Here is a 13,270-nt window from a genome sequence, read left to right as displayed (position 1 = left end):
GCCAGGTCTGCCCAACTATGGTGTGGAGGGGAGGGATGCTGTCAGAAGTGTCTTCTTGATGGATCTCTGCTTCTGTTTGGAGACCCTCTCTCTTCCAAGGAAACATGGTTCTTTCTCTTAGGATTCCCAGTTTCATGAGATACAGCATCTTATTTACTATCTGCGATTCCACCAACATGTACCTTTACCATGCCTCCTACTCTATGGGACTTGTCTTCCCCTAACTAGCATCTTTAGGTGAAGATGGCTAATTATATTCCATTGTGTCCACCACAGAGCCTGATACCATGATTTGCACATATATTTTAGGTTATTAGCACTGAGATCCCTGAAAGCTACAGATAGTTTTGAATTCTTGCATTACTTTTGAAAAATCAAAATAATGATTATCCTATCAACTTGAATAAAATGCAGCATTGACTGCTTTAAATTTTAGAGAAAAGAGATTATATTAAAGCAAAAAGTTACAAATGCTATGAGTCATAATGTGATGCATTTATATTCCAGATTTCTGAGAAGGGACACAGGATAAGAAGTGGGAGGGAAAAATAAGAGGGGAGAAAGAAATGGTAGAAACTAATAGAGGAGAGAATGAAACAAAGGGAATAGAGAGACAAAGAGGAATACAGAAGGAAATGCTGAATGCAGAGGAAGCCTGTTTGCTAACCAACTACTGCTGCGTTGAGATTCAGTGTCATTAGGATACAGCCATTTTTCACAGCAAGTGCCCCCCAAAGAAGGAAATAAACCAGCAAATGAAAATAACAGGAATGTAAATCACTTAGCCAGTACTTACGGAGACTTTATTCTATATTAGACTCCTGTATACATCACATCAGGATTAGTGTTAGCTCTCTGAAATGAAACATCAATAAGAAGACCACATGGTGCTGACTGCACCTCCAACTAATATTTCAGTTCAGCTTTAATTATCATGTTCATCTGGCACCGGCATGGTGCCACGTAAATAGAAATGGGTCATGGGAGGCCTGGGTTCTTGTCCTGCATTTGATGATGTGACCTTGGTTGGCCAATCTCTGTGCCTCAGTTTCCTTATTTGTCAAATGTGAATAAGAATTCTCTGCTCTGTTTATTTCACAAGATGTTAGGAGGATGGAAATATATGTATATAATATATATATGTGTATGTATAAAATGCCAGATAAATGTAAAATTGACCTTGTTCTTTTTACTTAACAAGGTAGTAAGTAGGCGGAGGGGTGGTGATGGTGGCATTTTGCACAGAAGACTTGGTGACTCAATGACATGTCTTTGTTTCCCTCAGTAATATATGGTCTGGGATTATTACTGCTTTCTCGATGTTTTTAGGCATACTTTTCCCCTTCAGAAACGCCAAAGGTGAAAAATACTATTTGACTGCTATAATTTGTCACCCTCGCTGCCTGAGCAAGATGTGTATAGACAGTTTAGTAATTAAGCTTTTCAACCCTGCATCATAAAGTTTTATTCCAGCAAAGTCTATATTTATCAGCTAACATGTATTAAATCACCCCACTGCTCAAGCCGTTTCTCACTTGAATATGCTCCTTTCAAAACAGAGCAGATTTCCTTGGCTGGTTTAACAAAAGTTCTTGTTTGGCAGCACTGTGGTGCTGTGGGGTCCTGTGGAGCTGACATACATACACCTTGGTAACTCTGCCAAAAGGTGCTGACCCCTATTTCTCAGGGGACTTAGCTGCCTTTGCCCTGGGTCATTTAGGGCATCCTGGCCATCTGAGGTTTGATGGCTTCTAGCACAAGATAGTCCCATATCCATTTCAATTTCTAAAAGGAAGAGGTAAATGAAAATAGAAAAACAAACTTTTGAAACATTTTCTTTCCTTATTTGAGCATCAGGGAATTGGTCTGTTTCTATCAGAGATGGATCTAAATGTAAAATGAATTTTAAAAATGATTAAATTAGCAAAGTAACAATGATCTACATACTAAGCAGGGTTGAGTGCATTCTCGCATTGCCATAGTCTTCTTTAAGCAGATGCACAATTATTAGGGAAACACACTTCGAATGAATAGATATTAAAAGTCATCAGTAATGGCTTAGGATAATTTCTGTAGGTAACCCACTCCACCTTAATAAATCATTTTCTCTCTCTTCTTGGGAGTATATACACTCATGAGATGAATATAGCATTGCTTTTAAATCTTCAGTATGCTTTCACTCAAATGGCTCCAGAATTATATTAGTTAAAAACAAAATAGTTACTTAATCTATTTGAATGTACTATTTTACCATATTTTAAGGGTATAACCAGAATAAAGACAGATGTTAATCAAATATAGGCCAAAATGATGAAAGAAATCTCAATATTTTTATCATATCATACCAGAGATCACAGTAATTTCCCTTTTCCTTTCTATGCTTTCAAAAATAAGTGATATTAACCACATGTAGGCATTTCAGTTTTCCATGAATTGATTGCTAATAGGAGATGTATAATGACATTCCATAGAATCACAAAAGCCACTCTGTAGTTACATAAACAAATTTTGCCCGTGCCTGTGTGTGTGTATGTATGATAGTGGGCACGTAAGTGTGAGATTTTAAATACTACCAAGCTACGGAGTCTTTGGTTGAACTTTTCTCAGTTTGAGAGGCTGCAACAATTTCTTTCCTTTCAAAATGGCAAAATGGAACTAACCATTTCACTTTCCAAATTAGCAACAGGTAGTTTGTTTGGAAGGCTGGGGATCAATTTCTCTCCAGCCAGCAAGTCATGGGGTTGTCACTGAAGCATGTGGGTGATATGCTGAACCGCTAAGTTGGCAAATATTGAACTGTTTTAAGTGCATCTATTTTCTGGTTCAGTAAATTTTTTTGTATTAAATTCATTAAACTTGACAGAGTCTAAATGCCACAGCACATACTGCAGAGGACATAAAAGTAACAGCACTAGCCACAAGAGATAGCAAAAGGTAAAGATCAATATAATTTCTCTCAGATTCTCTTTACTTTTTTTCTTTCCTATTAAGACTGGATTTTTTTTGCTAAGGTTAAAAAGTACTGTGTGACTTGGAAAGTCAAGTTGAATCTGGTTATTTTCTGAAAATTTGAAGAGACATTTCTTTGTCAGTCAAGTTGCCCTCCAAACCGCGTTCTTAGAGATGATGACATATGTGACCTACAATTCAGGATCATTTAATAACTTGGAAGAGAAATGAGAAACAAAAATTACACTCTGTTATCCACAGTTTGGAGGAATCTTGTAGTTTGGCAATTTGTAAAAATACTGAATCAAGGACATACTTGAAGATTTATAATGAGGTCTTGATAATGATTATTCTTCACTTGGGATTGAAATGTTCAAAAGAATAATAAAGGTTTCTGAACATGAACTGTTACTTTGATTTGACATAATTTTGGGGGAGAGTCATTTGTTTTTCTTAAGCACTACTTTGCCTCCAACAAGGAGTAGACATGGCAATTCAGAAAAGTGGAGAAAAGTATAAAGTACAAGGAATTTCATTCTAGCATGAGTTGTAACTATTGAAATTATAAAATTGATTTTATACTCCATATGAAAAATAACAATCAGTAAAGAACAATTTTCCGGTAATTTCTCTCAACAAAATATAAAACAAAATAATCAATGACAGAAAATTGTGAAAACCCCAAAGTACATGTAAAAAATAAGAATACAAGTACTAAATATGATTCTTTAAAGCTTCCAGAACACATAAGGCAGAAGTGATGCAGCCATCAAAGTTGGACTGAGTAAATCCATCCCCTCCACACACAAGAAAAGGTTTGAGATGAAGAGTCATTTGACCAGGAGAGTTGGCAGCAGCATTTGTAACCTGAAAATGTTAAAAAAATAATTGAAATTGACATTCTATGCTCTGTTGTGCTGTCACGTCAATGCCCACCTGGGGAACGTTCCTCTACCTGGAGAAATCAAGGTGTTTCACAACGAGCAACGGAAAACTAAGCCAAGGCCCCTTGGCTAAGTTAAGGATTAAGTGCAAACAATATACATTCACAGCTTGACTAGCGAGGCTACATCACAATTTATAAAGTGCCAGATTCGTGCTAATTGTCATTCAGCTTGAAATTTTTCACCATTGGGAGGAAAAAAAAAGTAAGGACCTCCTCCTTCCTCTATGAATGAAAACATTTTCCTCAACCAATCAGTCACAAGGGCAAGGACTACTTTTCCTTTATTCCCACTAAGTAGAACACCATATCCTTTTAATGTCAATTATGTACTGACTTTCAATCTTGGTAAAGAAGATAGCCTGAAAACATAGAATATTTCCAACTAGTTCCATAAATTGCTCCTCTGTGCAAATGTAACCATATCTGGTCTCCCTGGAAGAGCTCAAGAAGTGCATGATTCTCGCCCAAGTGTTTACATTGAAATTTTTAAATGTTTACTTTTTCAGTTATTTGATAAGATAACCAGAAGTGTATTGAACTTCAAAATTAATAGGTCATGATCTGCTAAATTAGTTGAAAGTACAGTTAATCTTTTCATTAGGGAGAACAAAATTCATGAAATCATTCACCTATTATTGAGAACGTGCTATGTGCCAGACAAGGTGGATTCAAAAGAGATTTAAAGGGTCATGTCCTTAAGGAGTTTCCAGTTCAGCATGACTGCTGGCATATAAGTGTCTACGGCCTAAGACAGAGTGAAAGGCAAGGTGCTATAAGAATATATGGGAGGAGGCCAGCACACCTGACAGAGGACAGAGAAAGCTTCAAAGGGGCATGGCTGGTCACTTCATGTGAGTTCTGATGGACACATAAAAGTTTGCCAGGGGAGGAAACAGGTATAGGGCTTTCCAAAGAGAAGGAGAAGCATGTGTAAACGTCACAGACTATGGGTGCTGTTTAGGAATCTGTGGGGCAGGTCACAGTGTCTGTGTGTGTGTGTGTGTTGGGGGAGAGGGCTGACAGGAGGAAAGGACATAACTGAGAGGCTAAATAAGAGGAATATTGTGTTTCAAATTTTAAAAACACAAAATTTATAAATAAAGTCTATTAAGAATTTAGAATTTACTATATATGCACCAAAAGTAGGGAGAATCAGCTGAAGTCTGGGACTTATTTTATTTTGTACAACCAGGTTTATAATATTTGAAATGATGAAAAAGGCATAGAGGTTATTTCCTGGAAAAATTATTCTCTAAATTGGAATGTATGTTGCTAACAAGCATTCAAAGCCAGTGGAATGAGCTGGAGATGAATGTATTTATCTTGGACACTGGTGGTTTGGCTACTGAAGCACCAAAAACTCCCTAAAAAACCAGATTACACAAAGCTATTATAAAGGCAATCTCACTTGGGACTACTTTCCCGCACAACTTCAGGGGGCGCCATTCACATAAACTACAACATGGCAGTTCTGGTCTCTCTTATACAGTGTTTTCATGAAGAGTAATAGAATAAGGCCCATGAGGATTTGCTTGTTTAAAAATCACACCAAAAAATCAAGAAATGTATAAATGCTATTTGGATTATGCAGCTGATTTAGGTTTTTGATAGGCTGAATTAGTATATGCTTTTATAATTTTTTAAAACCAGAAAATCGGGCTTCCCTGGTGGCGCAGTGGTTGAGAGTCCGCCTGCCGATGCAGGGGACACGGGTTCGTGCCCCGATCCCGGAAGATCCCACATGCCGCGGAGCGGCTGGGCCCGTGAGCCATGGCCGCGGAGCCTGTGTGTCTGGAGCCTGTGCTCCGCAATGGGAGAGGCCACAACAGTGAGAGGCCCACGTACAGCAAAAAAAAAAAAAAAAAAACAGAAAATCTTTGCATAGATATTTTTATTTATATGCCATATTTTGCTTTAAAAAAGGAGGTGGTACAATCATTTCCTTCTTGAATCACTTAAGATATAGACCTTTAAAGGCCTGTATCAGATACAAATGTTAAAAGTATCCCCTCACTTTTCTGGAGGTCACTTGATAGCAATATCATCTATCATAGACATAGCAGATAATCTTTTAAGAAAATTAGGTCATAGTTTTAATTTATGTTGAATAATAATTTCTTTTCCCCCCAGCTTTATTGAAGTATAATTGACAAATAAAAATTGTGTATATTTAAGATGTACAACTTGATGTTGTATTATATGTATACATTGCAAAATAATCATCATAGTCAAGGTAATTAATGAGATCTGCTCTCTTAGCAAATTTCAAGGGTACAATACAGTATAATTAACTATAGTCATGTTGCTGTACATTAGATTGCTAGAACTGATTCATCATATATAACTGAAATTTTGTACCCTTTGACCAACATCTCCTTATTTTCCCCTCCCACCAGCCCCTGGCGATCACCATTCTACTCTCTGCATCTACGCATTTGACTATTTTAGATTCCACATGTAAGTGAGATCGTGCACTATTTGTCTTTCCATAGCCAATAATCTTGAAATGGGTAGAAAAGATCTTTGAGTGGCTAAAATAGCACATAGTACAGACACTGAAGCACAGACTTGGGTGTTCAGTCGGAGCTTTTTAATCTCCTGCTTTAGATGGAATTTAAACAAGTTGGATGATTTGATTTGTCGGTGAAACACTAAGGGAGAAAGAAAACTGCTGGGCTCCTATATATTAGTGATTTTAGAACATGACAATTCGTAGTCTGAAAGCAAGGGATGCTGTAGAAACACTCAAAAACCAGACAGGGCTGGGAAAAAGCCTGGCAGTCTGGGGTCACTTAGTGGAGGGCAAATAACTTTCTGGCTCTTAATAGTCCCCCAGGGTACTAGCTATTAGTTTTCCTGAAATCATTAATGCTCATGATGAAGGCCCCAATATTCCAGAATCAACTCTAATATGCATAAAGTATTAATTGTTGGCATTTCTCGAATGTTCACTGCATACCAAATGTGTTACACGCACACCCCACTTAATTCACACAGCAACCTATGAGGTAGTTGCTACTATTCTCATTTTATAGCTGAGAAAGCTGAGACTCAGAAAGACTTTCCTGAGGACAGAAACCTCGGAGGTGAAGAAACATTCAAACAAAGCAGAACTCCTGAACTCGCCCCTCCAACCCCTTCAGAAATGTTTCCATAAAGACTTAATTTAAGTAAAATAAAACAAAAATGTTTAATAGTCATCTGGAAAATTCACATAAATGGGATAACTCATTCATACATATTCATATACATATACCTATATGTGTGTCTATGTTTATACACACACATATATAAGTCTCCATTTGTAGTAAAGTTTTGATACATTCCAGCTGACATCCCTGTATGGATAAACCATGGTACTATTAAACATTAGACAAGTATTAAGCAGGAGGTAGCTTAAGGAAAAACGTTCTGCCTAGGGGTGAGGTGGTAATTTATCGGTGCTGTGTAATTTCATTTGATGAGTGGTAAGTGCCAGATGCCAGATCACATGGCTGGAAAACTGGGCCACTGATTAGCCAGTCTGCAGTTGGGATGAAATCAATCTTGCTGCATTTAGGTGAATTCGCCCATTTTACAATTACCCAATGAGGAAAATATGAAAACATGAAGGGTGTGTTGGCAACCTCCTTCACCCATGTGAAGTAGAGAGACCTGCAGTGGAGCAGCACGTAATTGTCAAAGCCACAATCTCTCACAGTAATGCAGCCTTTGGCTTACGCTTCCAGCCACAGTGAGGAACCACAGCTCAATGACTGTGTTTAAGAGAGATGTCGGGGCTAAAACAACCCCTTGGAAATCCAGGATGCTTGGGCTCACATGTGTGCCAGGGTGGGTAAGAAAGAACTCAAACTGCAGAAGCTGATACTGCAGGTCGCTAATATAATGGTTCTGTATATTTAGGTGATGACTAGACTGGACATACAAATTCAAAGCAGAAAAAGCAGTTTTACAGCTAAGTGATTTAAACCCATGTGTGTCTTGTGACTCCTCTCCACCTGTAGAATAAACTGCAAACTCCTCAGCCCCCCATGGAAGGCCCTTCATAACCCAATCTTAGCTCCATCCAAGCCTCCCCTCTTGCTGCTTCTCTCACTTCTGCCATGTGTCCTATCTACATTCAAACTAAGGTTCTTCAAGCACATCCTCCTTTGTTGTGCTTCTGTGACTTTGAACAAGTCATTCTGCTTAGTGATGTTGTATTGTTCCCTCTCTTTTCTGCCAAGTAATTTGCTTATCCTTTAAGAACTAGCACAAATGTCACCTGCTCAGAGGTCTTCTTGCTCTGCCAGGCAGGGTAAGTGCCTTTTCAGCATGTTATTTATATCTATTATGTTACTTGCTATTTTGCACTGTAATTATGTCCATGCCTGTCTCCCTTCCTAGACTGCATGCTCTGAAAAGTGAGGACTGTGATGCACTAATCTTTGTACCCAAGGCTGAAAATGGTGCCTAGACCACATGAAGTGTGCAATAAATGTTTATTGAGTTTAAAAAAAGACAGAATATCGTACACATAGTTGATCAAATGGTGTTCATAGGGAACCAGCTACACAAGAAGTGTTGTTCAGTGGCTCCCACAGAGCTGGCAGAAGCTCAAATGGAAGAGCTATTGTATTTAGAAGGCTCTCAGTAATGATAAATGTCTCTGCGAACTGCTTTATGTGAATGTCTCCTATGTCATGTATTAAATTAAACTACAGAAATTTGCTGATTCTGTAGGTCAGAAATGGTAAACTACTGTCAACTTTTATATGATTTAACCTAATAGTTTCTTTTTATAATGATTATTAATTGTGAAAAGTCACACAAAAATAGTCCCTTGGGGGTGAGAATGAAATTAAAGATGAAAAGAAAGAGGGAGGCAGACAAGTAGGCTAAATGGGTATTTCCACAAAATTATAGTTGATGGTTAGCAAAAAAATTCAGTGACACACATGACAATGTACCTTCTTTCTTCCAAACCTATGTTGACAGCTAAAGCTTGTCCTTGGATTGTCAGAAGTCTACCCATAGAACAATCTCATTGATTTGGCCTACACGGTGGCTCTATTTTAGGGTGACCAGTTCTAGTTGGCCATTCAGCCCATTTGTTTACTTTCTGAAATATGGCACTAGGTGATATTCAAGTGAGCTAGGCAAGAATTAAGGTCTCATAAGCTTTAATCCTAGCTGTGCAACTAACTTGAAAGAACTTGGACAACCTATGAACAATCAGGTGCTTGCTGCAGCTTGTTATGGATGTAGATTATACTTCATTTCATTGAATCTAAGGCATCATCAATATTTTAAGTACCAATGAGAAAAATTTTTAAATGGTGTCAGCATGACACAAAGCTTTATTTTATACTTACTAGAGAAGTTCTTTTAGAATTATCTACATGTAGATCTTTTGCAAACATAAAAAGGAAATCAAAGAGGAATACGTTGGTTAGCTTTTCCAGAATCTTCACATTCAGAGTTTGACTTCTGTGAAGCACTCTTTCACTAAGGGTGTCAATGTCCATGCTCTTCCCCACACAACCTGTCCTCTGTGCAGCCTTGAGTGCTGGCCATGCACCATTTCTTACAAGAGTGCTCCACTGAATTGTCCTTTCTGGGGTTTTCCTCCAAGACGCTGATACCTGTTCTTCAAGTTCTGACTGTACACTTTCTCTCCAGTGGGAAAGAAAGGTTTTTAGGTAGCAACCAAGGCTCATATTCTTTTCTCAAATGGTCCTTAAATTATTTGTTACTTTAAATATCAAGGGGTTGCGGTGGTGGTCCCACTGTTAGACCACTAACAATAACCAAATTCACATGTGTGAACACTACATCCTGACGGTCTCCTGGTGCATACCGATTTGATGGCATCTTACAATTGATAAAATACGGCAAATATTAAATAGGGTAAGAGAAGAAGTACTTGTTATGCATTTACTAACTTACTAGTTAGTAAATGCATAACTAGGATAAAGATACTGAATGGCAGGATCCTTTAAGCAGGGCCTTTTCAGGAAAGAAGCATCTCAGTGTCAGGATTTCTAAGGTCTTCAGCATTGCTGGTTTAAACCCTCCATTTTCTCAATTCACCCAAATGAGCAGTCTCAGGTGAAACTGACAGAGATGGACTGGTTATCACAGAATCGATTTGTTCACTTACAAAGCTAAATTTACCGATTCCAGAACCGAATCTTGTTGTCTGCCCAGACCATTCATCTTAGTGGGCAAATTTCCTCAACTGTAACATAGATTATAGGGGTGACACATGTGCAGTATCTCCTGACAGACATCACTAATCGATTGTGGCATTCTTCTCCACTGAGCCCCGAAGTGGCCTCAGCATCCTTCTCACTTCATCGCTTCAGGCAGCCACTACCAGTCAATTGGAGTTGGCACTTGAGAGGAATCCTATATACCAATCCTGGATTAGAAGATTGCAGAGCAAACATGTAATTAGAAATAAGAGAATTAAATATTCTTTACTGTTTTTTCCCCCGCTTCTCCCGTTAAGCCAGGAGAGTCTGATGCATTGCCTTTGTCCAAAGCAGAGATATTTCAATGCCAAGAATTAGAATCACATCGGGAGCCATTTCCTCTAATGATGCTGGAAGCTCAATTCCAATTCCTTCTAATAACCTTCTAGTAACCTCCTTCTAGACCATTGCCCTTCCATGGGTCACATCGGGTCTTTAACTGCTGGGTGAAAATAAAATACATATATTTTGTCTACAACCATAGTTCTATAAAACTGTGTGTGACAAGTATCAGGGCTTGTAGGAAGATAGAGTTGGTGCAGGTAATTCAAAACCTAAAGAACTTTGAAAGCACTAACAAAAACAATAAAGTAAAGTGACTAGCAAGATTAATAACATTTTCCCAGCCTCTAAATCTAGGGACATCTTTGCAGCCTAAACTCTGGGGCTTATGCTTCCTCCTTTGAGATGTAATAGGTCCTGAGGGGAAGCTGCTTCTAAAAGAGACCAATTTGACCAAAATTAAAAATATCCAGGATATAGCCTTCTTCATCAGCCCATCATTTTACCAAAGGGGAAATGTTATTTCATCAGCACTTACACTTTTGCTGAAGAGCATAACGTGGAAAACCCAGTGGTTCTTGAGGCCTCTGTTGCAGCCACTATGGCACTAAAGGAAGAGACCTCTGGAGATTTTCAGTTTTTTTCTTAAGATTTTCATATTTACTGAAGCAAATATTTGTTTGCTTGTGAGAAAACGTAAACACGTACAAAACCAATACGAATCCCCTGTGGTACTACTGCCCTCCTATGTCTCAATTGCATTTGAAAGAATTCACATTAAAAAAACGCTCTGGTGTTATAAAAGACTGTAGGTAATTTTATTGTTTGCTTATGTTGCTCTACATTCTTCAGGGTCACTTTATTTAAACTTGGGTATGCCTGAGTCTTGACAGCAGATGGAGATGTCTAAACCATCACTTGTGCTTTTGATACACACACTACATCTTTTTTTTTTTTTTTTTTTTGCGGTACGCGGGCCTCTCACTGTTGTGACCTCTCCCGTTGCGGAGCACAGGCTCCTGATGCGCAGGCTCAGTGGCCATGGCTTACGGGCTTAGCCGCTCCGCGGCATGTGTGATCTTCCCGGACTGGGGCACGAACCCGTGTCGCCTGCACTGGCAGGAGGACTCTCAACCACTGCACCACCAGGGACGCCCCACACTACATCTTTTGAATCGGGTTTTAATCAATTCCAGTGTCAGAGGGTGACTCTCCTTAAACTGTCCCTGGATTTCAAGGGAATGCTATTGTCTCCTAGTTGCACACTAACTTGATTGGGGTAAGCTCTGAGTAATAATATCTTTGTGTTGGCATTTCCCCTGTCCATTGTGTTTGTGAGGTACTGACCACACTGGCAATGTGAATAGCTAGGAGGCCTGAGATGGTATGGAGCTGATTCATACATTTCCTCACTTCCTCTACTCTGCTGCCAGTGTAAACCTGAACCCATGCCATAGTACATAAACAGCAGAAATTGAATATTTGGTTAACTTATTCTTTTAGAGCCCATATGCAAAGCTCAAAGGTAGTGGTTCCCAAAAGTCAATCTATGGCAAGAAGAGAAAAAATAAGAATTAAGAACTTTTTCATAGAGCAAACTGTATTCTATTTATAAATTGTTATGAGGTGATATCTTTACTACATATTTTTGGGTGGGTTATTCTTTGCATTAAATGCTTGTAGCTATGTTTTACTTTTTAAATTCTTAATTGCAGAATAAAAAGATAGCAATATTATGTTGGTTCCCAAAATAGTTAGAGGGATTTTACTAGTCCATGAAGTAAACATGCTTGGAACCACTGCTCTGGGGTGAGGTGCTTGATGTGGCTCAGAGCAGAGTCTCTGTCAGCCTGAGGAATGTTGCCCATAAAAGAGGGGTTGGGGAGAAGCAAAGGTCGACTTTGAAAAACTATCAGTAACCTCAGGTAACACTGGACAACCTAAGTTTGGACTTGGTGAGTGGATGAGTAATTTTAAAAAATGGAATAAAATCTTGTGTAAAACTTATCTCCCAGAAACTTGCACAACCTCCCTTTTATACAAATATTAATCTAGATAGACCTAGAATCTGGGGTAAAACATTTTGTTTGTTTACCTGAAGCGAAATTTTCAGGTAGTAATCATAAAGGTGTGGAGAAAAATAGGAATGGGGGAAAAAGACTTAATCAAATGTGGAATACATACATACCTCCAAATTGCAAGTACCTAGAAGGTAAATGTGGTTTGTATTGATTCTCTGTTTACATCTTCCCACTGTTACCATATTCCCAAGGCATTGATTATAAGCATCTATATATGCCTGTTTACCAAAACAGGGAGAAATGTAAATAAATGAAGGAGAGACCATAACTTATGCTGATGTCAATTGAAATGTTTGTTTACATATTTATAGATGGGGAACTAGTCCAGGCACTCTGAAAAAGATGCGACTGTAGTGTTGTGACAATACTGAAAAATACTACTGACCCCTAAGTAAATTTCTGTGATACAGGAAAGGGAGAGCTGAGAAATGAAAGTTGAATACAGATTTTTTTAACAGTACAAAATGTTTTCTATTGGCCAAATTAAAAATGTAATATGTCTATCCCTTTCTCTTATTTTTTTTAAGGTCCCTCTGGAGTTTGATGAAAAGGCAGTAAGATGTCGTTGATTCCTCTACATTTAATTCACCAAATTATAACTTGGTAAGAGATATTTGATGTTTAAAAGCCTTTTGAGTCCTCAGAAATAGAAAGCTATGGGAACTGTGTTTTATTCATTCTTGTATTTCCAGCATCTCCATTTACATCTCCATTGTACATGGTTGGTATCGAATAAATGTTTGCTCAAAGGATGTATGTACACGGGCCAACAGAAA

General features: G+C 38.3%; 1 protein-coding gene across 2 annotated transcripts in view; it reads right to left on the bottom strand.

Moving 5' to 3' along the window:
- Positions 1–510: 510 nt before the first annotated feature.
- The window catches only part of RNLS (renalase, FAD dependent amine oxidase), a 287,408-nt gene continuing 274,648 nt past the window's right edge, over positions 511–13,270 (bottom strand). Inside the window, exon 7 of one of the 2 annotated variants that reach the window (XM_060102407.1) lies at positions 511–3,816. In XM_060102407.1, the coding sequence (XP_059958390.1) occupies positions 3,664–3,816 (153 nt within the window). In that variant the 3' untranslated portion in view covers positions 511–3,663. Of the gene's footprint in view, positions 3,817–10,176; positions 10,299–13,270 lie in introns of those variants that run through there. The other variant, XM_060102417.1, reaches the window with a different exon arrangement.

Source organism: Mesoplodon densirostris, chromosome 1 (assembly GCF_025265405.1).
Source record: "Mesoplodon densirostris isolate mMesDen1 chromosome 1, mMesDen1 primary haplotype, whole genome shotgun sequence".
In the NCBI taxonomy this organism is placed as follows: Eukaryota; Metazoa; Chordata; class Mammalia; order Artiodactyla; family Ziphiidae; genus Mesoplodon; species Mesoplodon densirostris.
Note: the sequence above shows the minus strand (reverse complement) of the source record. Positions and strands in the feature narration are given on the sequence as shown.